The 26,939-nt window shown below is 52.1% G+C and overlaps 3 protein-coding genes across 5 annotated transcripts in view; 1 reads left to right on the forward strand and 2 right to left on the reverse strand.

Moving 5' to 3' along the window:
• The window catches only part of Mmp24 (matrix metallopeptidase 24), a 45,433-nt gene extending 29,701 nt beyond the window's left edge, over positions 1–15,732 (forward strand). The window contains exons 5-9 of the mRNA XM_059259705.1: positions 2,750–2,911; positions 9,261–9,475; positions 11,525–11,663; positions 13,568–13,834; positions 15,365–15,732. Of these exons, the coding sequence (XP_059115688.1) occupies positions 2,750–2,911; positions 9,261–9,475; positions 11,525–11,663; positions 13,568–13,834; positions 15,365–15,702 (1,121 nt within the window). The 3' untranslated portion in view covers positions 15,703–15,732. The remainder of the gene's footprint in view (positions 1–2,749; positions 2,912–9,260; positions 9,476–11,524; positions 11,664–13,567; positions 13,835–15,364) is intronic.
• Positions 15,733–17,412: 1,680 nt separating this feature from the next.
• On the reverse strand, positions 17,413–18,943 carry Mmp24os (MMP24 opposite strand). The gene is made up of 2 exons (XM_059259706.1): positions 18,832–18,943; positions 17,413–18,753 (listed from the first exon to the last, which is right to left on the reverse strand). The coding sequence occupies exon 2, from the start codon at positions 18,748–18,750 to the stop codon at positions 18,595–18,597; it is 156 nt and encodes a 51-aa protein (XP_059115689.1). The 5' UTR covers positions 18,751–18,753; positions 18,832–18,943; the 3' UTR covers positions 17,413–18,594.
• A 517-nt stretch (positions 18,944–19,460) lies between these two features.
• Positions 19,461–26,265, reverse strand: Eif6 (eukaryotic translation initiation factor 6). Of its 3 annotated transcripts, none has more exons than XM_059261731.1 (7): positions 25,929–26,265; positions 25,625–25,763; positions 25,421–25,506; positions 23,620–23,795; positions 22,952–23,128; positions 22,580–22,761; positions 19,461–19,732 (listed from the first exon to the last, which is right to left on the reverse strand). In XM_059261731.1, exons 2-7 carry the CDS (start codon positions 25,729–25,731, stop codon positions 19,723–19,725), a joined length of 738 nt encoding a protein of 245 aa, XP_059117714.1. In that variant the 5' UTR covers positions 25,732–25,763; positions 25,929–26,265; the 3' UTR covers positions 19,461–19,722. The 3 variants fall into 3 exon arrangements, with proteins under 3 accessions (XP_059117714.1, XP_059117715.1, XP_059117716.1); XM_059261732.1 differs by having other exon boundaries at positions 25,900–25,974; XM_059261733.1 differs by having other exon boundaries at positions 25,906–25,942.
• Positions 26,266–26,939: the final 674 nt, after the last annotated feature.

Here is a 26,939-nt window from a genome sequence, read left to right on the forward strand (position 1 = left end):
AGGAAGGCAGCCATTATTTTCTTTGTTGCAGAGAAGAGCTCTTAAAATACCACACTGCTAGGCCATGGCAGAGCTGCAGAAGCCATATTCCAATCACTCTGCTTTCTGCCTCCCACCCTTTGGGGAGTGAAGACCCCAAAAGCCTTCTCTCCATGAGGCACCAGGCTCTTCTCCATAGCTGACCCCTTCCCCATCGCTTGTGTTCCCTCACAAGCTCAGTCTGGCTGCCCTCCCCTCTCCTTCCCTCTGGTCCCCAAAGCTCTCCTGATTCTGTGTAGTAGGATGCTGGCTTCTCAGCTCTTCTCTTCCCTTTGGTCCTGGGAAGAAACCCACAGGCCTCTTTCCCTTAAGGGATTTCACTATTCACACAATGGGCATAAGCCAAGGACAATGGCTGAGAATACCCAGGGGCTCCCTGGCTCCCTGCTGAGGTCCCTGTGGATGGTCCCAAGGAGAGGCCTGGTCAGCAGAGAGACCCTGAACAGCTTGTCCAGGTGGAGCAGCAGGCCAGGAGCAGAGCCAGGCCAGGCCGCGGGAAGCTGCAGAGCCAGGCCAGGCCGCGGGAAGCTGAGCTGCCCTTCTGTCAGCCCCAACCGCCACCTTTGTTTGGAGTGATGCTAAACGATGACCTCACCGCTTCCCTGCTGCTGGAGGGACCAGGACCTGAGGAAGGAGCTGGGGGCAACCTGGCTTTCTCCTGTCAGCCTGCCTTTCTCAGCAGAAGGCCAACCCAGGCTTTTGGCCAACCTTGCAGTGATCTTGCCCATCCCCCATTCCTCTCCATCGCTCAAAGGTGGCTTCATGGACGACGCTGCTGGTGCCAGTGGAGAGTCAGTCTGAGTCTCTTTTCCCAGATAACTCTCATCCTCATCTGACTCTCCTGGGGGCCTTGACGGGCTTAGGTAGGGCAGCTCTACCAGAAATACCCAGAATGGGCAGTAAGGTTCCTGAATTCCGGTGGCCTCCCTAGACTTGGAGATGGCAGAAAGGGACCGAGACATGCCTAGGACTGGGAGATAAGAGGCAGATCTCAAGGGAGAACAAATGCCAAAGATATAAGAAGGAGTCCCTAACTGCACAGAGAAGCACCAGATCCAATGCCCTGCCCAACTCCTTGGCCAATTTCTTTCCCAATACTACAGTTAATGTCTACAAATTCAGGCCTCGACCTACCCAAGGCTTAAAATGGAAATTGAAGGGAGCTAGCTTGAAGACAATCTGGTTGCTGAAACCCCACCAACCTTTCTGGCTAGGGCCTTGTTCTGTCTGGTCTAGCTCATGTCTTTTGGGCCGTAGCAACAGAGCAACAAGTCCTACTATGCCGTGCATTTCACACCTGTTCGCTATTCAGTCCTCATCCAGCCAATGAGTTAGGTCTGGTGTTTCCTTTCTACAAACCAGGACACTGAGGTTGAGGTGTTGGCCTGAGTTCACAAAGCTTGTGGGTGTGGCACTGGAAGTGAAGGTGATCTGTCCCATCTCAGGGGGCTCAAAACCACCACACCTCCCTGCCCCTCAGTTCCGTGTTCAGGATCCTGGGTCCCAATCTCAGCACCAGGTTCCCACCTGTTCTTGACCCTTCAACCTTGATTTTAGCCAGTAGTTCCAGAACTAGGGTCCTGCTGCCCCACACGGAGCCCTGTACACACCAGACCTCCTGAAGATGACTACCCACCAGCCACCCCAAGGACTTTCTTCTCGTCTTGCCATAGCTTCCTTGATTCTGCCCACCAGCACCCCAGTACCTGCACCCCACCTTCTGAACTGATCCCACTGATCTACCTGCCTTAGGTCTCCTTTGCCTCTAATCCTCTCTCCAGTGGTGACCCGGGTGACTTCATCATGCCCTACCTCCTCTCCTGCTATCCCTGCCCCCCACCCATGACCAAGAAACTGATCCAAATTCCTTTGTAGGGCATCACAGAGCCCAGCTTGCCAGCCTGGCTGACCTCATCTCTCCCTGGCCCTCCCTTTGTGCTTTATTCTAGAGCCAAGTGGAATGAACTGCTTGTCCCTGGACCTGGTTTACAGCAGTATCTCTGCCAGGAATGCTACCCCACCCTCTTCCTCTCTAACCCTGAATCCATTCTTCAGACTAATGACTTACACTTCCCCGGTAGGGGGGTCCTCCCTGAGCATCTTCCTCCAATCCAGTGGGACTTAGTAGCACAGACATGTAGTCCCAGGTACTTGGAGGCTGAAGCAGGAGAGTTGCAAGTTTAAGGCCCCAAAGTAAAAATTAAAAGAGGGGGCTGGAGAGATGGCTCAAAGGTTAAGAGCATCAGCTGCTCTTCCAGAGGTCCTGAGTTCAATTCCCAGCAACCACATGGTGGCTCACAACCATCCGTAATGAGATCTGGTGCCCTCTTCTGGCCTGCAGGGATACATGCAGGCAGAACACTATACATAATAAACCTTTAAAAAAAAAAAAAAAAGATATTGCTCAGTGGTATATGCAAGTGGTATATGTAAGACCCAAAGGTACCTTTAAAAAAGAAAGCTCTCAATCTTTACACACATCTGTTGTTAAAGCACCCCAGTGCCTGGATACTGTGTAGCTTTTGCATTTTTTTGCATGTACCCCTCTGTACTAAGAGGTACCTAAGCAAAGATTATGTTTGATTTCTCTATGTCACCAGTGTCCAACAGAGGGGCAGGGGATATGCTAAGTGTTTGATAAGCTAAGTAACGGACTGACTAAATACTAAGTGGTGGGTGCCCTGGGTACCTCCTATGTCCCTCTCTACAGGCAATGACCTCTTCCTGGTGGCTGTGCATGAACTGGGCCATGCACTGGGACTGGAGCACTCTAATGACCCCAGTGCCATCATGGCACCCTTCTACCAATACATGGAGACGCACAACTTCAAACTTCCCCAGGATGACCTCCAGGGTATCCAGAAGATTTACGGTGTGTGTAGTGGTGGTGGTGGGGCACTGTTGTTAATGTGAGCATGGGCTGTGGCAGGTGTGGGGGCCACTGTTGTTAATGTGAGCATGGGCTGTGTCAGGTGTGGGCCACTGTTGTTAATGTGAGCATGGGCTGTGGCAGGTGTGGGCCACTGTTGTTAATGTGAGCATGGGCTGTGGCAGGTGTGGTGGGCCACTGTTGTTAATGTGAGCATGGGCTGTGGCAGGTGTGGTGGGCACTGTTGTTAATGTGAGCATGGGCTGTGGCAGGTGTGGGCACTGTTGTTAATGTGAGCATGGGCTGTGGCAGGTGTGGGCCACTGTTGTTAATGTGAGCATGGGCTGTGGCAGGTGTGGTGGGCCACTGTTGTTAATGTGAGCATGTGCTGTGGCAGGTGTGGGCCACTGTTGTTAATGTGAGCATGTGCTGTGGCAGGTGTGGGCCACTGTTGTTAATGTGAGCATGGGCTGTGGCAGGTGTGGTGGGCACTGTTGTTAATGTGAGCATGGGCTGTGGCAGGTGTGGGCCACTGTTGTTAATGTGAGCATGGGCTGTGGCAGGTGTGGGCCACTGTTGTTAATGTGAGCATGGGCTGTGGCAGGTGTGGGCACTGTTGTTAATGTGAGCATGGGCTGTGGCAGGTGTGGGTACTGTTGTTAATGTGAGCATGGGCTGTGGCAGGTGTGGGCACTGTTGTTAATGTGAGCATGGGCTGTGGCAGGTGTGGGCCACTGTTGTTAATGTGAGCGTGGGCTGTGGCAGGTGTGGGGGCCACTGTTGTTAATGTGAGCATGGGCTGTGGCAGGTGTGGGCCACTGTTGTTAATGTGAGCATGGGCTGTGGCAGGTGTGGGCCACTGTTGTTAATGTGAGCATGGGCTGTGGCAGGCGTGTGGGCCACTGTTGTTAATGTGAGCATGGGCTGTGGCAGGTGTGGTGGGCCACTGTTGTTAATGTGAGCATGGGCTGTGTCAGGTGTGGGCCACTGTTGTTAATGTGAGCATGGGCTGTGGCAGGTGTGGGCCACTGTTGTTAATGTGAGCGTGGGCTGTGGCAGGTGTGGGCCACTGTTGTTAATGTGAGCATGGGCTGTGGCAGGTGTGGTGGGCCACTGTTGTTAATGTGAGCATGGGCTGTGGCAGGTGTGGTGGGCACTGTTGTTAATGTGAGCATGGGCTGTGGCAGGTGTGGTGGGCCACTGTTGTTAATGTGAGCATGGGCTGTGGCAGGTGTGGTGGGCACTGTTGTTAATGTGAGCATGGGCTGTGGCAGGTGTGGGCCACTGTTGTTAATGTGAGCATGGGCTGTGGCAGGTGTGGGCCACTGTTGTTAATGTGAGCATGGGCTGTGGCAGGTGTGGTGGGCCACTGTTGTTAATGTGAGCATGGGCTGTGGCAGGTGTGGTGGGCCACTGTTGTTAATGTGAGCATGGGCTGTGGCAGGTGTGGGCCACTGTTGTTAATGTGAGCATGTGCTGTGGCAGGTGTGGGCCACTGTTGTTAATGTGAGCATGGGCTGTGGCAGGTGTGGTGGGCCACTGTTGTTAATGTGAGCGTGGGCTGTGGCAGGTGTGGTGGGCCACTGTTGTTAATGTGAGCATGGGCTGTGGCAGGTGTGGGCCACTGTTGTTAATGTGAGCATGTGCTGTGGCAGGTGTGGGCCACTGTTGTTAATGTGAGCATGGGCTGTGGCAGGTGTGGTGGGCACTGTTGTTAATGTGAGCATGGGCTGTGGCAGGTGTGGGCCACTGTTGTTAATGTGAGCATGGGCTGTGGCAGGTGTGGGCCACTGTTGTTAATGTGAGCATGGGCTGTGGCAGGTGTGGTGGGCCACTGTTGTTAATGTGAGCATGGGCTGTGGCAGGTGTGGTGGGCACTGTTGTTAATGTGAGCATGGGCTGTGGCAGGTGTGGTGGGCCACTGTTGTTAATGTGAGCATGGGCTGTGGCAGGTGTGGTGGGCACTGTTGTTAATGTGAGCATGGGCTGTGGCAGGTGTGGGCCACTGTTGTTAATGTGAGCATGGGCTGTGGCAGGTGTGGGCCACTGTTGTTAATGTGAGCATGGGCTGTGGCAGGTGTGGTGGGCCACTGTTGTTAATGTGAGCGTGGGCTGTGGCAGGTGTGGTGGGCCACTGTTGTTAATGTGAGCATGGGCTGTGGCAGGTGTGGGCCACTGTTGTTAATGTGAGCATGTGCTGTGGCAGGTGTGGGCCACTGTTGTTAATGTGAGCATGGGCTGTGGCAGGTGTGGTGGGCCACTGTTGTTAATGTGAGCGTGGGCTGTGGCAGGTGTGGTGGGCCACTGTTGTTAATGTGAGCATGGGCTGTGGCAGGTGTGGGCCACTGTTGTTAATGTGAGCATGTGCTGTGGCAGGTGTGGGCCACTGTTGTTAATGTGAGCATGGGCTGTGGCAGGTGTGGTGGGCACTGTTGTTAATGTGAGCATGGGCTGTGGCAGGTGTGGGCCACTGTTGTTAATGTGAGCATGGGCTGTGGCAGGTGTGGGCCACTGTTGTTAATGTGAGCATGGGCTGTGGCAGGCGTGTGGGCCACTGTTGTTAATGTGAGCATGGGCTGTGGCAGGTGTGGTGGGCCACTGTTGTTAATGTGAGCATGGGCTGTGTCAGGTGTGGGCCACTGTTGTTAATGTGAGCATGGGCTGTGGCAGGTGTGGGCCACTGTTGTTAATGTGAGCGTGGGCTGTGGCAGGTGTGGGCCACTGTTGTTAATGTGAGCATGGGCTGTGGCAGGTGTGGTGGGCCACTGTTGTTAATGTGAGCATGGGCTGTGGCAGGTGTGGTGGGCACTGTTGTTAATGTGAGCATGGGCTGTGGCAGGTGTGGTGGGCCACTGTTGTTAATGTGAGCATGGGCTGTGGCAGGTGTGGTGGGCACTGTTGTTAATGTGAGCATGGGCTGTGGCAGGTGTGGGCCACTGTTGTTAATGTGAGCATGGGCTGTGGCAGGTGTGGGCCACTGTTGTTAATGTGAGCATGGGCTGTGGCAGGTGTGGTGGGCCACTGTTGTTAATGTGAGCATGGGCTGTGGCAGGTGTGGTGGGCCACTGTTGTTAATGTGAGCATGGGCTGTGGCAGGTGTGGGCCACTGTTGTTAATGTGAGCATGTGCTGTGGCAGGTGTGGGCCACTGTTGTTAATGTGAGCATGGGCTGTGGCAGGTGTGGTGGGCCACTGTTGTTAATGTGAGCGTGGGCTGTGGCAGGTGTGGTGGGCCACTGTTGTTAATGTGAGCATGGGCTGTGGCAGGTGTGGGCCACTGTTGTTAATGTGAGCATGTGCTGTGGCAGGTGTGGGCCACTGTTGTTAATGTGAGCATGGGCTGTGGCAGGTGTGGTGGGCACTGTTGTTAATGTGAGCATGGGCTGTGGCAGGTGTGGGCCACTGTTGTTAATGTGAGCATGGGCTGTGGCAGGTGTGGGCCACTGTTGTTAATGTGAGCATGGGCTGTGGCAGGTGTGGTGGGCCACTGTTGTTAATGTGAGCATGGGCTGTGGCAGGTGTGGTGGGCACTGTTGTTAATGTGAGCATGGGCTGTGGCAGGTGTGGTGGGCCACTGTTGTTAATGTGAGCATGGGCTGTGGCAGGTGTGGTGGGCACTGTTGTTAATGTGAGCATGGGCTGTGGCAGGTGTGGGCCACTGTTGTTAATGTGAGCATGGGCTGTGGCAGGTGTGGGCCACTGTTGTTAATGTGAGCATGGGCTGTGGCAGGTGTGGTGGGCCACTGTTGTTAATGTGAGCGTGGGCTGTGGCAGGTGTGGTGGGCCACTGTTGTTAATGTGAGCATGGGCTGTGGCAGGTGTGGGCCACTGTTGTTAATGTGAGCATGTGCTGTGGCAGGTGTGGGCCACTGTTGTTAATGTGAGCATGGGCTGTGGCAGGTGTGGTGGGCCACTGTTGTTAATGTGAGCGTGGGCTGTGGCAGGTGTGGTGGGCCACTGTTGTTAATGTGAGCATGGGCTGTGGCAGGTGTGGGCCACTGTTGTTAATGTGAGCATGTGCTGTGGCAGGTGTGGGCCACTGTTGTTAATGTGAGCATGGGCTGTGGCAGGTGTGGTGGGCACTGTTGTTAATGTGAGCATGGGCTGTGGCAGGTGTGGGCCACTGTTGTTAATGTGAGCATGGGCTGTGGCAGGTGTGGGCCACTGTTGTTAATGTGAGCATGGGCTGTGGCAGGTGTGGGCCACTGTTGTTAATGTGAGCATGGGCTGTGGCAGGTGTGGCGTTGGGCCCTTTGCCCATTGCCAGCATTGCTGCTGTGTCTCCGTGTTGACTTTTATAAGGTCCCCCAGCACACTGGGAAACCTAGGGGAGGGAGGGGGTTCGAGCTGTGACTGGGAAGGGCAAAGGGAGGTGAGGCCCACTCATCCCCTCTTTTCTACCCTTTTCCACCCACCTCCTTATTACCTCCTGTTCTCATGACCTCCCTTTCCCAGATGGGGACCAGGCACCCTCCGGGGTGCCTCTAACCTAGGAAAGTCACACATCTGCCTGAGTAATGGTATTAAGTATTAGACTCAGAGCTGTGATCTTATGGAAAATGTGAAGCTAGCTTGCTATCTTAATAAGATAGGAAAGCCTACCATGCTACCATGTACAAGTCATGCTGGCATGGAGGGTCTACTCGGGTTCATTGAAATGGGAGACCAGTTCATTTGATCAAATGCTGGTCAACATAGCACGGGAGTGGAGGCGCCTTCTGGGGGAGGTGCAGCAGCCAGGGCCCTGCATCCCAGCCGGTGAAGCAGCAGGGGTAGGGTGGGTAGCCAGTATTAGAAGTTATTTCAAAGGTGGAACGGACGTGATCTGCTGACCAATCAGATGTAAGGATGAGGGACAGAAGGAACAGGTCAAGCTAACGCCAAGAGTTCTGACTTTGCTGGGGGTGGAGCTCAGCGGCTGAGTGTTCACCTGGCACACATGAAACCCTACTTTGATCCCCAGAACCACATGAACCAGGCATGATAGCATACACCTGTAATTCCAGCCTTCTAGAGGTAGAATCAAGAGGATCAGGAGTTCAAATTCATCCCCTTTGCTACATACATTAGGTGTTTGAGGCCAGCCAGTGGTACATGAGACCCTGTCTTTAAAAAATGGCGGGAGCAAGGGCATGCTCTGGTCTTTGTAATTGTAGAATAATAGGATTTCTCAGTCTGCAGCCCATAGATCAAAGCTGGGATAGTCACTTGGTGTCTTTGGTGTACACTACATAGTTACTAGTTACAAATAACTATTGGAATTGAAATGTATAATAGTTAAACTGAAGCTTCAGTTCCTCAGCCACTAAGAACTAGCCCCTTACTTCAAGTCCCCAGTAGCCATGTGTGCATGTGGCCAGCAGCAACTATGTCGACAGTGCAGACATGGAACGATGCTGTCACCACACAGTCTGTCCGAGGACACTGAGGGTCTTTAAAGTCAGGAGCCCAGATGAGCCCTTACAGCAGTGACGCTCAACTGGGTTGCTCTTGGGAATCATCATGGGATTCTTACAAAAAAAAAACAAAAACAAAAAACACTGACATCCAGCCCTCACTCCCGAGATCTGAGTGAGTCCATCTGGGAGCTCCCTGAAGATCTGGAGTTGTAGAACCCCCCTATGAGCTGCCCAAGTTGAGAAGCATTACAAAGGGAAGGAAGAGAAGTGACCTGTAAGAGTACCCAGTCTCTGGAGCAGGGTGGGCACTTCTAACAATGCAGGCCCAAGGGGCAGACAAACCAAGAGTGCAGGGCCCTGGAAAAGGAGGTTCAAAGCAAATGTTTCCAGAATCTTACTATTCAATGTGTGGTCCTCAGACCAGGGACATGGGGCTTCACCTGAGACCCTGAAGACATACTGTCTCTGGCTCCAGGCCAGGCCCTCTGAGTCACAACCTGCATTACCAAGATGATTCACTCAGTCAACAAAGCTCGAGGTGATAACTGTTGGATTCCGAAATACAGAGGTCATTGGTGATCTTGGCAAGTGGTTTGGGTGGAAAACGGAGCTGATGCTCTGTTGAAGTTGGCTGAAGAATAGAAGTGGTTCGAAATTAGAGTTCAGACTATGTGGAGGAGAGCAGAAAGGAGAGTGTGCGCCACTGGCCCTCAGGAAGCACACGCTTCTTCTTAAAAAGGGAAAGATTCCAGACCGGGGATGGGAAAGCCAAGGTCCCTATCTAGTGGCTCTGTCCATCTGTTTTCTCAAAGACGGTAGAGTTAAATCAAGGAGAGCAGACAGGAAGTCAGGAGGGACAGACTTGACTTGGAACTGCCTATGTAGTGATGGGGCAAGGGTAGATGACAGCAGGGAAGAGCTGGGCCCTCTCTAAGACACAGCCCCTCTCTCCAGGACCCCCAGCCGAACCCCTGGAGCCCACAAGGCCCCTTCCTACACTCCCGGTCCGCAGGATCCACTCACCGTCTGAGAGGAAACATGAGCGGCAGCCCAGGCCCCCTCGGCCACCTCTGGGGGACCGACCATCCACTCCAGGTGCCAAGCCCAACATCTGCGATGGCAACTTCAACACGGTGGCCCTCTTCCGGGGCGAGATGTTTGTGTTTAAGGTACGGCTGGTGGACCAGTGCCACCTAGGATGTCCCTTTCCCCACAATGGAGGCACCTGCTCTATCGCCAGGCTGCTGTGGGGCCTGGACAGGAACTGGTCTAGTGGCTAGGACCCTGAGTCTCTCTCTGGTGCTGACAGGTTAATCAACTTGGTTCTACAAGGTGACAAGGAAAGATTGGTGAGCTGACAGCTTCCAAGGAGCCAATCAATGCTCAGGAAAATGCTGGAGACGGTTTCTGGTCTATGACCTTGGATAAGTCACCCTCCTTCTCCAGACCTCAGCTACCCAACCTGGGGTAGTCATTCCTCTGATAAAGGATGTGTGAAGATTTATGGCTAGGAAGATGCAGGGCCTGGTCAGGGGTGGGAGAGTCTACAGCTCCTTCCAAGGCATGAGTGACGGGTACTGCCAGGCTGTATCATGTTCCCTGTCCTGAGCCTGTCATGGGAGCCAAGACTACCCGAGCATGGTACATGGCAGGCTAGAGTCTGGAAGGAGGGTTCTGGTTAAGGACCTTTAGAATCAACAGTTGTGGGCAGGAGGAGCAGGAAGCAGGTCAGGACAGAGGAAGAAGCTGAGGAGACACAGACCTGGTGCCAAATCAGCCCCTCATGGAAAGTTCTGGAGCTAGAATGGCCCATCAGAGTCATTCCATGTTGGATGCAAAATGAAGTTGAAGCCATCTCAAAAGAACAGAAAGCTGCCTGCTCGTACACTTCCAGCCACTGGTGAATACCCTCCACCAAATGGGAGCGGGACAACAGGTCTCCATGACACTGGGGGCCAGAGAAAGGCCACCCATTTCCCTTCCTAAGGTGTCCTCAGGAAGCTTCAAGCACTAAGTCAAAATCAGGCCATGTAAGCTAGCCCAGTTCTGCCTCTCACTAATTGATTGTTTCTAGGCATGGTCTTTGGCCTTCCTGAAGACTCTGAATGTGTCAGATTGACTGGACAGAGTTGTGCAAGTCAGAATAAAGTATTTTAAAAACTGGACCTGAGCCAGGCAGTGGTGGCGCACGCCTTTAATCCCAGCACTCGGGAGGCAGAGCCAGGCAGATCTCTGTGAGTTCGAGGACAGCCTGGTTTACAGAGCAAGATCCAGGACAGGCACCAAAACTACACAGAGAAACCCTGTCTCAAAAAACAACAAAACAAACAAAAACAAAAACAGAACAAAAAAAAAAAAAAACTGGACCTGAAAGTTTTGAAATGCTGGAGCCATGCCTCAGTGGTTAAGAGCACTTACTGCTCTTGCAGAGGACCTGTGTTCGGTTCCCAGTACCTACATGGTGGCTCACAACTGCCTCTAACTTTTAGTTACAGACATCTTTTGATGTCTGTAGACTCATGCACACACACACACACACACTCAGGCACACACCCGTATACATAAATGATGCACATACATACACTCAGGCACACACCCATATACATAAATGATGCACATACATACACTCAGGCACACACCCATATACATAAATGATGCACATACATACACTCAGGCACACACCCATATACATTAATGATGCACATACATACACTCAGGCACACACCCATATACATAAATGAATTTTTAAAAATATCCTAGTTCTGTACTATCTTCTGTGAGCCATATTCCTACTGCAGCACTTGTATTTCCTTGAGCCTCCCAATAAAGTGTTCACAGGCAAGTGTGGGTTTTAGCCTCCCCTTTACCACACTGGGTCCCACGGATCAGTTCCAGCCCAGCTGATATCAGTGACTTTCTGCTGCCCTCCTGTGGCCACTCCAGGTCTTGGCAGTTGCCTTTCTAGCCTTTCCACGCCTCTCCCACACCCATCTGCTCTGTGTGTCTCATAGTCCTTGGACAGCAGGGAGGTTTAAATGAAGAGTTACATCCTGTCTTCTTTTAAGAGTTGGAAGCAGCAGATGGACAGACTCTATGGGAGGTTGTGAGGCTGAGCCCCAGGGTTGGTGTTGGGTTGCTGGGCCTGAGCCCTGGGGCTGAGATCACTAAATTCAGAGGTAAGACCTGCCACCTGCCTTTCTCATCCACCCTCCCCCCAGGATCGCTGGTTCTGGCGCCTGCGCAATAACCGGGTACAGGAGGGCTACCCCATGCAGATTGAGCAGTTCTGGAAGGGCCTGCCTGCCCGCATAGATGCAGCCTATGAGAGGGCGGATGGAAGATTTGTCTTCTTCAAAGGTAACATGGGGCATTTCTGTGCCCCTTTTGAAGCTTCGTTTTTCCCAGCTACACCAGAAGAGGTGGGGTGGGAAGCAGATGGGTGGACACTGACTTCTGAAAGGTCAGATCCCTGCAGGTAGGAAGTATATCATCTGGGGAAACCAAGTCAAGAAAGTGCCAACGTAAATGGGGTAAAAAAAAAAAAAATCCATGCACATGAAGTACAGGGTAAGACAAAGACCACTGAGCACTCCACTGGAAGGTCATGCTCTCAGTTCTGTAAGAGCCCAGACAGAGCAGGCCACACAGGGCAGAGATAAGGGGGGAGGGAAAGGAGGCTAACATGCCCAGCCTGGGCTAGCCCACTTCTGAGTTGTTTCACATTGGTAACCCTGACTTGGCCCCACCGAAGCTGGGTAAGATACAGCTTACAGTGAAATGCAAGGCTAGCATACGGGGAACTGAACATCATGGCTGAATGTAGTGGAGCGTGGAAGCCAGTCCAAGGGCTCAGAAGCTCGCCCTACAGCCACTGAAGGGCCATATGAGAGCAATTCCTGAAGAGCTGTAGTGGCCAGGCCAGAATTCAGTCTGGGCCTGTCAGGCCAAGGCCGGAAACTCACTGCAGGTTCCTGAGTAACAGAACCATGGGAGAGGTGGCATGCGGGGAGGCAGGGAGGGTGTTTCAGAGGACAACATTGCCCATGAGGCCCAGGCCAGAGAGGAGCAGCACAGCTAGAGAACAGAACGGCTGTGAGAAGTTTCAGGGCCTTATGAGTGGCTGAGTACTGAGAGAGGAAGAAGGAGACTCAGAAATGATGCCAGCACTTCTTAGGGATGCTGGGAGGTAGAAAGATGAAGAAAAAGGAGCCTTTCTGGTAGACTAAGGAGCTCTGAAAACCCAATTGAGGAGCTAGGGACCATGGAAGAACACAGGATGTGAGGGGGTGGGGCTTAGGTCAAATGTGTAAGGGGCTATGTCCTCAGAGGCAGGTGTCTGTATAGCAGTGTGAGGCTCCGGGAGAGCCCTGAGCGGATAGGTAGAGTGGCTGAAGTCCTGAGTGGGTGTGTATTGTTTGACATAAGAAAGCCATGTTGCCGGGCGGTGGTGGCGCACGCCTTTAATCCCAGCACTCGGGAGGCAGAGCCAGGTGGATCTCTGTGAGTTCGAGGCCAGCCTGGGCTACCAAGTGAGTCCCAGGAAAGGCGCAAAGCGACACAGAGAAACCCTGTCTCGAAAAACCAAAAAAAAAAAAAAAAAAAAAAGAAAGAAAGAAAGAAAGCCATGTCAAGGACAAAGGAACTTGGACCCATGGGAAACGGGCAACCTTCCCCATAGGAGTCAGGCTTAGATTGGTAAAGCCTTGTTGTGGTCCAGGTGGGAATGTTTGTTAACAGTTGACCAATGTGTGCAAAAACTGTGGCTTCCTCCATCCGGAGACTGCTCGCCTATGGAGACTTCCACCGACACTAGCTCCTTCCCGGTTCCGAACATAATGAAGACACCGAGGTTCTGGGTTGTTGCAGGAGTAGGTACTGCTCCATCAGAACAGGAGTGATCACCAAAAATGAAAGAGGGTAGCCGAGTGTGGTGATTACTCCCGTAATCCCAGCACTTAGGAGGCAGACCCCTGAAAGTTTGAGACCAGACCGATCGACATAATGATTCCAGGCTAGTCAAGGATAAAAAACAAGACTGTCTCAAAAAGGAGTAACAAAACTAAGACAGTGGGACAGAGAGCCTACGTAGCATGTATGGCACCCACTGCCCAAAATCTATGATTGGCTTCTCGCTCCCCAAATTGGTTGGGCCAGGGGCTAAGAACACATACATTCTGACTTTATGAGTGAAGATGGGCAAGGGGGCCAGCACTTCCAGCACTGGGTGGCTCCTGAAGGCTGATTCTGTACTTTTCCCGCAGGCGACAAGTACTGGGTGTTCAAAGAAGTGACCGTGGAGCCTGGGTACCCCCACAGCTTGGGAGAATTGGGCAGCTGCCTGCCCCGTGAAGGAATCGACACAGCTCTGCGCTGGGAACCTGTGGGCAAAACCTACTTTTTCAAAGGCGAACGGTACTGGCGCTACAGCGAGGAGCGGCGAGCCACAGACCCTGGCTACCCCAAGCCCATCACCGTGTGGAAGGGCATCCCGCAGGCTCCACAAGGGGCCTTCATCAGCAAGGAAGGATGTAAGGACCAAGCTGAGGTGGGAATGGGGAGTTAATTTTAGTGGTTCTCAGGGCCCAGACATATTCTCTGGGTATCCAGATTTGAGTAATGTAACTTGATAACACACAACTGCCCCAGATGGACCATGTTCATATAGTAAATTAACTTGCAGTGATGGACAGGGGTGGTTCAAAGGTGCTTTTTCATGGGGTTTGAAGGCTAGGCTGGCAATCGCTCACCATGTGCCATCAGGAAGCTCCCAGCCTGTCTACCTACCAGATTAGAAGCTTCTCAGAGGAGGGTCAGTCTTTACCAGATGCTGAGCAAGCACCCATGACTGCCTGTTGGTCTGGCTAAAAGCACTGACTCTTGAACAGGGCTGGCTGGGTTCACAGACCCCTCCTCCACCACTCATAAGATTGGGCAAGTCATTCATCACTCTTCTCACTCTACTGTCCGTGAAATGGGAATGATCAATAAAAGACGGATAAATTACAGAGAGCACCTAGCGTAAAGCCCACCACGTGGTCTATGCCATGTAAAAGTTACAGCTGTCCTCACCCTCTCATTAGTGTTTCAGTTTGTGTGAGATGACAGGACTCAGTCATTTGCTGCACGGTCATTACTGAGAGCCAGTTTGTGTGGGAGGGCTCAGGACGGAAGCTGTAAGGCTTGTGTTCTTCTCAGTCCAGTGACAGCAAATTACATCACAACAGAGCTAAAAGAGAAATAAAGAAGGCAGGGGACAGACACCACCGTTTAGTGGCTTCAAAACAGGATGCTTTGGGGGGTGGGGAGCCTCAGAGACAGGTGACACCAAAGACCTTGACCAATGAAAGTCCCGGGGAGCCAGCCAATGAGGAGAGCCTATGAGCTGCTTGGCTGGCTGAGTTGCTAAGGCTGTTGCTGGGAGCCTTGAGGGAGCTGCCTCGGGAGTAACTGGCGAGTTGCCTGGCCCTGCTGCGTGCCTTCTTTCCTTCCAGCCATCAAAGCCACTCGAAGTGTCCTAAGAACTTGTATCTGTGTTACAAAGTGATATATGTCAAGCCCCCCCCCCCCGCCCCCAGTCTGTAATTGTGGAGCGATGGTGTCTTGCCCCTCAACTCCCATTGGCTTGGGGCAAGAGTTAGACTGAGGCCCTGGAGCTATGGCGATGGCACTGTACAAGCCTTAAACTGGGGGCTTGATCTGACCCTTATAGGAAGCCTGGGGCACAGCGTGACAGAGCTGTTTCCAGACTAAGAATGATCCAGCCTGGGCAGTATAAATATAGCGTTTGTCAGCTCTACTCAAAATCCCTTAGAGGGTTCCCGGCACCTTTGAACTAACAGGTGGGATGCTCCATGTCCTGGGGCCCCCTCTGCTTTCTTAGTTACTGCATTATCAGGGGAGTACTGCACTCACCGACCACCTCGGTTCCAGCAGGCTACTCCCCCCCCCCATTCCACTTGGAGTTTCTCTCTTGCCACAGCACCCCAGGTCCACACTAGTCCAGAGCAGGTGCTGGGGAGTCCGGGAGTGGTGGTGCTGAGCCCTTCCCTTTCCTGCAGATTACACCTACTTCTACAAAGGTCGGGACTACTGGAAGTTTGACAACCAGAAACTGAGCGTGGAGCCGGGCTACCCACGCAACATCCTGCGTGACTGGATGGGCTGCAAGCAGAAGGAGGTAGAGCGGCGTAAGGAGCGGAGGCTGCCCCAGGATGATGTGGACATCATGGTGACCATCGACGATGTGCCGGGCTCCGTGAATGCTGTGGCTGTGGTTGTCCCCTGCACCCTGTCCCTCTGCCTCCTGGTGCTGCTCTACACGATCTTCCAGTTCAAGAACAAGGCGGGTCCTCAGCCCGTCACCTACTATAAGCGGCCAGTCCAGGAGTGGGTATGAGCAGCCCAGAGCCCTCTCTGTCTACCCAGTCTGGCCAGCCAGGCCCTTCCTCACCAGGGTCTGAGGGGCAGCTCTAGCCACTGCCCACCGGGGCCAGCAGGGCCCTAGGCCAGGTTCGTGTGTAGCTGAAGTGGTGGGTGCATTGGTCTAGGATGAGTGTGGGGCAGGGAGTGGTGGTGGCTGTGCCCCAAGTTGGGTAGCTGACACCCGGTTGCCAGCCTGCTGGCCTGGGTAGATCACTCTCTACTCAAAGGAATAGGCCAGGCCCTGTCAGGAGGCAAGGATCATGCCAGGAGGTGCCCCTGAGGTCACTGCATCCTATGGTGTCTGCAAGGTACTGAAGCTGCAAGCCTGGCTGGACCCGGCCCTCTGAGGCAGGCCAGCGCTAGTTCTCACCCCACCCCCTTCCCCAAGACGCCACCAATCCGTCTCCTCTGCCAACACCTGCTGGTCAGATGTCTCCTCACCCCTCCCCAACTCTCCTCCAGGGCTGCAGTGCCCCTGCTGCCAACACAGTGGGCAAAAGCCTGGGTTTCCCCTGCTAGCCAATAGCAGATTCCTCAGGAAACCCTGCCCCACTTGTCAGGTCTCCCCTGAGACCCAGGATTTAGGGTCACATGCTGCAGGCAAGGCTGTGGCCCGGCTGGGTCTCCCAAGGACCCAGCTGTCATGTCGTGAATATTTAAATGTCCTGTCACTACTGTTTAAAGTCCCATTTTGCAAAGGCTACTTGAGGCTTTAGGTCAATTAGAGGTGACTGTCTTGGTGATGAGGCCAGTGTGATGGCCCTTCCCCGGGCATTAAGGACCACGGTGCTGCCAAGGCCACTCTAGGATCCTGATACTAGCAGGGGTCCTGTTCAGGAGGCTCCACAGCTGGAGCAGGAGCTGATCCTGGTTCTGGAGGCAGATCCGAGTTTGTGACCATTCCTTTCATGTCCCCAGCCCTGCTCCAGCCTGTCTTTTATGGCATGGGGGCTCAACCTGACTAGGTAGGTGAAGCAGAGACGGCTCTGTCTAGGGCCACCATTGTCATAGCCTCAGAGTAAAGGACCAGGGCAGCCTTTTAAGTACTCCGTCCACATCCCCAGTGACCCTGAGGTAACTCAACCTCTCAGCCTGGAGATGGTGTTTGTGCTCCAGTCTTGACCCTGGCAGCCCAGCTCACTGGGTCCATCTTCCTGCACTGCTCTTAGGAAAGGGGTACTCCTAGCTGGTAGCAGCCCCAAGCTTGGGGCTTCCCCTCACTCCCTACCCCACCCCGCTTTTCTTTTTCTTTTTCTTTTTTGAACCTGAGACCCTTCTTCACACTGACAGGAGTTCCTAGGCTTTGGCTCGACTTGCTCCAGTCCGGCAGCCCATGCTTGTCATGACCAATGGGTGCAGTAATGCTCGCTGGCTCGCTGCCAAAGTCCAAAAGCAGTAAGAGGCAACCTTCAGGGTGCTAGTGGGTCGCCAACCCTGCCCTCTGAGCCTGCATGGGCCTTGCCCTGCCCTGTGGCCTCTGGGACTTGGGTCAGCTTACCCTGTAGCACAGACAGGGACTCCTGCTGCCCTGGGAGCTGTTGAGTAAAAACTCTTGTCCCAGAAGCATCTATCTATATGGGTCCACTGTGTCCCGTCATCATCATCCTGTTTCTTCTCATTTCAGCCAAGGGCAGGCTCCCTGGGGCAGGCGGGGAACAACTGCAGAGATTTAGTGATTCATAGGTTTGTACAGTGTTTTATACTTTGCGAAGCACTTTATTAGCTCACGTCTGCCCACTCACATGAAGGCCCTAAGAGGCTGAGGGTCACACTCATCTTGCCCTCAGATGAAGCACAGGGAGGTCTTGTCTGCCCCTGCCATCTAGTGGCCCTGGCTGGTCTGTGTTCCCATCTGTGGGGCCCTTCTAGGGTCTGAGATAACATCTTTTCTATTCCTATCTTCTGGGCCTCCCTCTCCTCAGGTTGGTGCTCTCACTTCTTGAAAGCTCTAGGCCCCGCAGGCTCCCTGTTGGCTCCTGGTACTCCAAGACCAGTTGAGAAAGAGCAGGAGATGGAGGCGGGGCAGCCCAGGCTGCAAATGTGAGGGATGCAGGGCCGGGCCCAGAGGGCTCAGCCTAGAGGCTTCCAATCTTGGATTCTTCTGCCTGCAATCATCTGTTTGTCCATCACCCCAGGCCAGAGCAGTCAGAGGGGCAAAGCACCAGGGGCCACCAGAGCTCAGCTTCCCCTCAGCCTGGATGACATCACAGCATTTTAGTGTCGGTCACATTTTAAACTGATCAGCCTTTGTATAATGTTTTTTAAATCATTTCTAAATAAAACAGAAATACAGTCTTTTCCCTGGGGTATGGGAACAAGGACCAGGGCCTAAGTGTGCCCTTAAAAAGCTTCAGGGAGAAAAGGGTGCATTGGGGTATTCTGCAGTTGCCTCATGCATCTCAGCAATCACATGTCCTACCCCCAGGTACCTCGGGAGTATGGGAGGGTCACTGTGACAAGGCTTCTCTGGAGACAGGGCACACGGGGCCATGACCTGGGACACCTGCAGCAGCTCAGCTCTAGCGAAGGGGAAACCAGAGTTGGACAGCATCAGGATCCAGCCAGGAGGCCTGCATCTGGTCCTGGTTCTTCTGGTTCAGGAAGGCTGCCCCAGGGCGGAGCTGGAAAGGGGCTTGGAGATGATCTGGTTTAGGGGCTGGTGAGGAAGGGAACAAGTCTGGGGTCGGGAAGCAGTCCCCTAAGGTCGCCCTGTGGGACTTCCAGTCTCCAGGATCTTTTTTTTTTCTTTTTTTTCCTGGATCTTTCTTAAATCCCTGCCCAGAGTGAGGAAGTGAGACAGGAAATCATGGGGTGAAGAGACAAAAGCCAGGCCAGGCCCAAGAGAGCAGAGGCCGGGGTAACCGGGTCAATACCAGGATGTGCAGGCGATTAGAAAGCGCACATCATCCAGTGGTCCCCACGGGCCGGGCTCGGGCAGAGGCTGCTGCGGACCCTCTGGCGCCGGAGGCTGGGGCTGCGCAGGCTCCGGGCCATCCTGGCCACCACTCAGGAGAGCGCCCATGGTCTGTAACAGAAGCCCATCAGGCATCAGGTCAAAGCAGGCGACACCCCACCCACCACCAACACCCTACCGCACCCTCACCTTAGGCAGCGAAGTGAAAGCGGATTTGCCGGAAGCTCAGCCTGGGCGGCCTGGCCTGGGAGGAGCAGCTTTATGACGCAGCCGCAGAGCCGTAGTGAAGCCTTCGCACGCCAGGGGCGGGCCCACTGAGCATGAGAGACGGCCTGCGACAGGCCAGCCCCGCCCAGGGCCCCAGGCCCCGCCCCACGCACAGCAAGGCTCCATTGGAGCCAACCACAGGAGACAGCCTGGCCTCATCGCTACTCCAGCTTCCTCAAGGTCCGACAGGGATAGAATACACTGAAGCTGTGTGCCTGTGGCTTCACAAGGTGCTCGCCCAGGCAGGGAGAAGAGCAGGGATTCTTCTGAGGCCAGGGAAAGCAAGGCAGACGATGGGTTAAAACAGAACCTCAGACGGGGCCTCACTAGATATACCTGGTTGTCTTTGAACTCGCTATGTAACCATGCAGGCTCGATCTCACAGATCCACTTGCCTTTGCCTCTGGGATTAACGGTGTGTCCCACCACACTCTCAGGTCTCCCGTCTTGAGGGAAAGCATTGCATGTCAATCCCACCCAACTTCCCCATGACCCAGGAAGAGCTGGAAAAGGTGTTGCAAACAGAATGTCCACAAACAGCACACCGAGGATGGTCAGAGGCAGTCCTTTAATGGGGCGGGAACAAGACAGCACACTTCCATCCAGGAGCCACAAAAGCCAGCGTGACAAGGCAGGCTTTTCTGTAGCAATAGTCAAGAGATGGCACAGGTGAAGAAGGGTTGGGCACTCAACTATTCAGCTCTGGTGAGCTCTGCCATGCCCTGCTGCTAGTATTTGTTACAGACTAGCTCAGGCATGAAAAATGAGCCAAAGTCCAGAGGCAGGAGCCCACACGACAGCATGGAAGGTGATTCATGTGAGGCTGCAGAGAGAAAAGTGTATTATCAGTAGCTGTGTTACAAGATACATGCTGCCCCACCCTTTGACCTGTTCTAGTTCAGTCGTTGAGAAGCTACACCTGTCCCCACCAAGTTTTCAGATTCGAACAAATCCTGTATATGAAGGTCTAGCCTAAAATCTCCAGGTATGAAAAGTAAAACCAATTCTTTCCTCATTGGGCCACCTTTCTCCAATTATTCAGTTACTGATCATAAACTCGAGCTTCAGAACATAAGAGATAGAAGCAAGGAAAGTCAGTGAGAACAAGATGTGCCCAGACCAGTCTCGCAGAGGCCAGGCTGAGGCCAAAACTCTGGCCTCCTTTTCCAGAACTACTGATACAAAAGGCCACAAATACTAGACTGGAAAACAGATCTGCTCTACAAGGGCTAAGTGAACTCACTCCTATTGGAGGTGGTAATCATTGCCTGATAATGAAACCGGAATGCTTATTGTGTATGCAGCTATGTACAGAGGTTGACGTCATGTGTCTTTCTCAGTTGTCTTTCCAATTTATTTTTTGAGACAGGGTCTCTCACTGAACCTGGAGCTCATCACTTCTGCTAGACTGTCTGGCCAGTGAGCCCCCAGCACTGGAGTTCCAGACATGTGGCACAGGCCCAGTTTTTATGTGGGTGCTAGGAATACTGCTTACCCAGCAAGTATTACCCACTATACTACCTCCCCATGCCAACCTGGCATCTTATGGGCTCCCCAAAACATGTCCAAAAACCAAAGGAAACTGACCATCGAGGCTTCCCTTCCTTTTCCAATACCCTTCTCTTTCCACTGTCTAACAGCATAGGCAGGACTACCAGGAACACACTAACCAGCGGCTAGCAGTTCTGCTTAACTTTAATACACTTTCTATAATTGACAATATTTTGCTATAGTTTTTTGCTATATGTTCCAAAGGACAGGGCGTGTTTTGATCATCCAGTTAATACTCTGGCACATAAAACGCTGTGGAACAACTTCTCAGGCTGGGGTGTAGCTCAACAGTACAGCATTTGCCTAGAGTGCATAAACTCTCAATTGTTCAACACTCTGACAGCAGTTAGTCAGAGGGAGTACCAAAATGTCCTCATCATTTCTCAAAGTAGCTTATTTAAACACATGCACATAGCCAGGTGTGGTGGCACATACCTCTAGCCACACCACATCACCAGCCTGGGTCACATGACACCATCTTTTAAAGAACCAAACACAGAGTTGGACTGTATTCCATGTACAGTCAGAACCTCTGAGAGACTTGCACTAAGAATCTACATAAACAAGCAACCCAGCATCCACTAAAGCTCAAAATCTCAGGTTAGCAATCAAAACTTGCTGATACTGGAATCTAAAGCCCTCGGCCTCTAGGGAAACGTTTATCCTTCACATACTTAGTATTTTCCCATCTCTCTATCTGTATGAGGTTCTTCCTCACTCTTTTCTCCATATTTAAACACATCCTTATCCCCTGAAGCAGACTAAATATCACTCATGAAACCTCTATAAATCCCAGAAGACTTCCCACCAGTTTCACAAGCTGCCCATATGGGGACAATTAAGGAACTGTTTGTTTCTCATTTAACAGCTAGAAGTTACAGATAGCAAACATATCTCCCATGTACACTGTGAACCGCTCAGGGACAGGATACAGAACTACCCTACCTGATTACCCCCATGCAGCCTTATCCGTGGGCATCAGTGCAAACAGATGCAACAGGATAAAGGGGAAAAGTCCTTCCGTGGTAAGCTTTCTATTCTCATAGATGTGTCTGTTAGTTGGGCATAGCATGCCCTAAGAAAGGTCCCTGGCAGGTTGAAAGAAAGGAGGCCAAAGTACCCAGCACCTGTCCCTGCTGCTCTTCCAGATAAGAGTCAAGTCTCGGCCCAGCCTCCCAAGTGATGATGGTGAGCAACCATGCCTAGCTTGGTTAGCTTTTTAATCCACAAGTCTAGACCAGTGGTTCTCAACCTCCCTAATGCTGTGACCCTTAATAATCCTCATGTTGTGGTGACCCCCAACCATAAAATTATTTCGTTACTATTTCAAGACTGTAATTTTGCTACTGTTATGAATCGTAATAAAAATATCTGATATGCAAGATATCTGATACTCGCCAGGCAGTGGTAGCGCACGCCTTTAATCCCAGCACTCGGGAGGCAGTGGATCTCTGAGTTTGAGGCCAGCCTGGGCTACAGAGTGAGTTCCAGGAAAGGCACCAAAGCTACAAAGAGAGACCCTGTCTCGCGGGGGCTCGGGGTGGGGTGGGGGGTATCTGATATGCAATCCTGGGAAAGGGTCATTAAACCTCCAAAGGGGTTGAGAACCACTGGTCTAAACCATGATTACGATACAAAATTCCACCTGCAACCTATTTAAGCGCACCCTTAGCAATCTAGGGTCTCCCCAGTGATTAAGAGGAAGCTTTCCTAGCCAACAGCTCTTTTCTATCTCAGGGCTTAGGCCACCACTTGGAGACAACGGACACATAGGTAAATTCAAATGCAAAAACATGGTCAGAAATCAAAAAGATGAATACAGGAAAGGTCTGCCTAGAGAGCCCAGTCTTCAAGGAAGACTGAGTATGAGCAGATGCTCTAAGTTGGTATGCACATTCACTCGAGATTTGGGGAAAACCTCCCAAACACAACATGGCTCTCATTCAAGGATGCTTCTTCCTCTCCTCTCAAAGACAAGAGTGAGCTGAGCATGGTGGCGCATGCTTTGAATCCCAGCATTTGGGAGGCAGAGGCAGGTGAATCTCTGAGTTCCAGGACAGCCAGGGTTACACAGAGAAACCCTGCCTCGAAAAACAAAAACAAAACAAGGCAAAGTTACCTGTCAATGAGGGAATCCCGCATGCTGGTGGCAATGGTACTAGGCTTGGCCTCGTTCAGCTTGAAGACGCTCTCCACCACCGACAGCTCTGTGCTGGTTGTGTCCAGACCACAGAAAGCACACCAATCATTCACTACCATCCCAGCAGCAATCACCTCGCTCCCTCGGTTCACAGTGCCTGCCTGCAGAGGTTTGAGCTCAATATAAGTCATGGCACCAAAGCAAATTCTCTTGCTTCAAGTGAGGACTCTTCTCCCAAAGTTTCGTGTCTCAAGGCCCCAGTCCCAACCAGGGAAGATAATGACCCCGACTCCCAAGGACCGACAAAAGGGACTGCATCCAGTAGACAGGGTCAGAAGGCAGGATGCTTACCACAAGGGGAACCTGAAGAAGGGAGGACAGCTCGTCCTGGTCCTCGATCGAAGTCTTAGGGTGCACCAGACCTCCTTGATTACTGAAGACACAGTAGCTTCCTACTAACACCTGGTCAGCAACTGTCTGTCTGAAGACTTCCACCTTGAGCACATCAGCCAGGATTTCTTCTGTCTCCTGCTGACCAAAGGTACTGTGCCCAGGATCCAGAACATGTAAGCCAAACATCCAGGGGCTCTCTAAGCAACCCTGAGTCCTTTTTACTACACATTTGCACATGGAAGCCTCACTGAGTAAGACACGGGTATGGCTAAGAGTCTAGGCCTAGCCTGGAGCTCCTAAAACCTAGGCAAGCCCTGAGAAACATGAGTCTTGGCTCCATGTCACCCTTTTCACTAATACATACCCTAGCTCAACTGTCAACCAACTCTCATGGCCCATGGTCCAAGACTGAATAGGCCACTCTCCCCAACGCTGAAGGATTAATGCCCTCCCCAGCCTGATACTGGTAAAGGCCCTTATACTATTCCCATGAGAGTAAGAAACTTGAGTGCTGAGATAACAGGAAATATACAAGTGAAACCCTTAATTCCTGCCTCGGAGGAATAATGGCTAACCATTATTAGCTAGGCTAGTCCTGTAACTTCCAGACCAAGCTGCCACCTCACCCTGTCCAAGTCTGGGTGGACCAAGGCCACATAGTCATTGCAGGTGGTGACATTGCCCAGGGCCGAGAGCCGCTCCTCCACCCTCCGTATCTGCACCGAATCGGGAAGGCTGTTTCGGATATGCTGCAGCTCCTGGTCCGTGGTGTTGTTGGGCACCAGTAGCCCATGCCTGTTCCCTGAAGAGAACAAAATTGTAAGGTGGGATAAAGATAAACCATGAGCATAGGAGCTGCTTCCTGGGATATCTCCCATTCTAACCCAATTAGCTTTTCTAGGAGAGCTCTAAGCTCAAACCCCAACCTACAGATCCACATATGAACCACAGGTCCCCTGGACAGGCCTCAGATGGCCGAGAATCTATCCCAACAAACATCACCCACCTTATCATTATCTACTATGGGTAGGGGGAGTTCAGGACTAGCAAGGAAGGCTCTTGGCATTATTGTGCTACCATTACATACCACCTGGATAGCTAAAATTGTTCAAAGACCATCAAGTGATAGCAATAATACATGGAACAACCAGAACTCTATGCTGACAGGAGTGTACAATGGCCATCTACTTCAGATAATTACTGGTATCATCTATGACACTAAACTGTCACACACCCTGTGACTATTTCATTCCACTCATGGGTATTACATATCCAATAGAAATATGTGCGTATGTTCATATTTACAGAGTAGTACTATTCGTAAGACACCAAACTAAAAACTGTCTAAATACTCCTTATACTAGAATGTTTATACAAAGCATTCAACAACGTGAAGGAACAAACTACACTACATTATGACATCTACAGTTAAACTTCTGCCTAGCCTTAGGAACCACAGTTCTGAACTTCAAGTTACTTTCATTAAATCAGACCAAAAACCAGGTAAAATTTCCCAAATCGTGTCAGAATTTGTTTCATATCCAAAGGACATGGCTAAAGGTTCTCATTATTAAAGATCGGAGTGCTGAAGTAAATAAGAAACTACGCAGAGTCATCATCCATGCTATGCTTAAGCATTTTTTAAAGGTAAATAAAGGTCTGGATAGCCCCAACGTGCAGAATCAAAAAAAAAAAAAAAAAAAAAAAATGGCCAGGCAGGTTAAAGAGAGGACTGCTTAGGCACGATGAAACACACATACTAATCCCAAAACTTGTTAGGATCACGCTTCAGATGCAGGTATATCAGGATTTCTAGGACATTCTTAGCTACAGGGACAGTGCAGCCGAGGCCAACATGGAAGGGAAAGAAAAAGAAATGAAAGTTGGAGGCCATTCAACGGTTCTTGGAGGTCAAAGTGTAAAAGCGCCATTCAAGAGACGTATTTAGAGATGTAAGATTTAAATGTAGCTGAAAACAGGATGACCTGGGAATCTTAGGTATTTTGCTGAGGCAGAAATTAATGCTCAAAACCATGAAGCAACTTGTGTATAACCAGAGGCATGAAAGAGATGGGATTCAAATCCTCCTCCACCCTAGGAGTGGAACACGGTGAGTCACATACTTCTGAGTGTGTCTCCTCAATAGTCTAACTAAGGCAATCCCTACTTTCCAGTATTGCTGTGAAGGAAAAATGAGATCAAGAATCAAAGCACTTAATATTATTTTGCTATGACTCCCTCTCAGGAAGTCTAGTGTTCTTGATCTGCAATTAGACTGAGTCCCACCCACCCCTGACAGACTCCAGAGTCCACCGAGATTGAAAGCCCGGAAATCCCCGGATCACTGGGGTAAGGTCCAGGAGTTAATGATTGACTCATAGTGCTTCGAGGCTCCACTCGTCCCTCGGCGTCTTCCACCTGCCTTACCCACACACATGCGCCCGATGATTCGGCAGCCGGCGATGGATGCATGCACCACGGGAATGGTTTCGGAGAGCTCCCCCTCGAACACACTGCAGAAACATGGAGTCGCTGGTTCCCGGGGCCCCTCACTCTGCCGGACCTCTTGCCCCCAGCATCCCTTCCCTCTCCCCCCCCCCCGCGCCCCAGGACCAGGAGCTCTCGCCTCACCTGTAGAAGTTCTCCGACCCTCCGATGGCCACCAGGCAGTAGGTGTTCGTGAGCTTGGCGAAACAACCGATCTCACAGTTGTTCTCGAACGACGCTCTGACCGCCATGAAAGAGGCTGGGGGCAGCGCGACTGCGGGATCTGGGGCGACAGATCGTCTCAGGAGCCGGCTCAACCCACCTCGCTTCCTCAGACCCCCCGGACCCCGAGTCGCGCCCACGGGATCCCTCCTGACTCTCCTGCCCCAAATCCTCCCGCCTCGGGGCCCGGAACTGACCCTTACCGCCCAGCGTCCCACCATCTCACCAAACGACTCCAATCTCCACAAGCTGGAACTACTTCTCCCAGACTAGCTTTCCGTTTCCGCCTCCTCCCGGGCGGGCTTCCGGGAGCACGCGGGAGCCAAGCCAAGCTGGCGGTCTCTCTAACCCCACCCTTTAGGAGGACTCTATGGTTGCTAGTGGTTTGGTTTGGCTCCGCCCAAGCCGCCTCTGGATGGTGTGCTCGCCGTCGGCTATTAGTTTCTCTCGCTAGTGGGTCTTTTAGAAGGGATAATCAACCAGACTTGAGGCTGGGCAGATGAGTGTTCGAGGGAGAGGAACCAGTGTTGTCTGGCTGAAGATGGGTTGATGAGGGATGTATTTGCCGGAGAAGGGGCCGGTTTGGGAAAGGGGATGACCCCAGCCTGGCCACGCGGACGGAAATGAGAAGCTGGAGCAGAGGCGAGAGTCAGGGGCTGAGGATTAAATCCTGAGGATTAAATCACCCAGGAGATCGTCCAGTAGGGAGAACCAAGACCAGGACAAAGTGGTTGGAGAGGGCATGCCGAGAGCCATAGGAAACAGACTGAAGAAGATATTGGAGAGAGGGGGAGATGTGTGAAGCTGGGTGTTGGAGACTGGAGAAGGGGATCTAGGGTGGACAAAGATGTGAGTTATAACTTGCTTCCTTGGTGTGTTCTTACGAAGTTTAGCGCGCGCGCGCGCGCGCACACACACACACACACACACACACACACACACACACACACACACCAGCAGCCACCATCTGCCCTGGGGATAGTGGTGTGGCCCGTTTTCATAGACAGATTAAACTTCACTCATCTATTGTAGAATCTACAGACATCCTCAGGGTGTCTCAGAATGCCACAGCAAAGAAGGAAGAAGCTAAGAACCCCTTACCTCAGACCCTCTGTATGCCTTCCAGCCTTCTCCAAGGAACGCTATTAATCCAAAAAGGGCCTGAATGTTGCCTTTCCCCCATCCCCATCGTGTAATCCCACAACTTCGAACACATCAGGTCGCTACTGGGTCCAAC

This window comes from Peromyscus eremicus, chromosome 4 (assembly GCF_949786415.1).
Source record: "Peromyscus eremicus chromosome 4, PerEre_H2_v1, whole genome shotgun sequence".
Taxonomy (NCBI): domain Eukaryota; kingdom Metazoa; phylum Chordata; class Mammalia; order Rodentia; family Cricetidae; genus Peromyscus; species Peromyscus eremicus.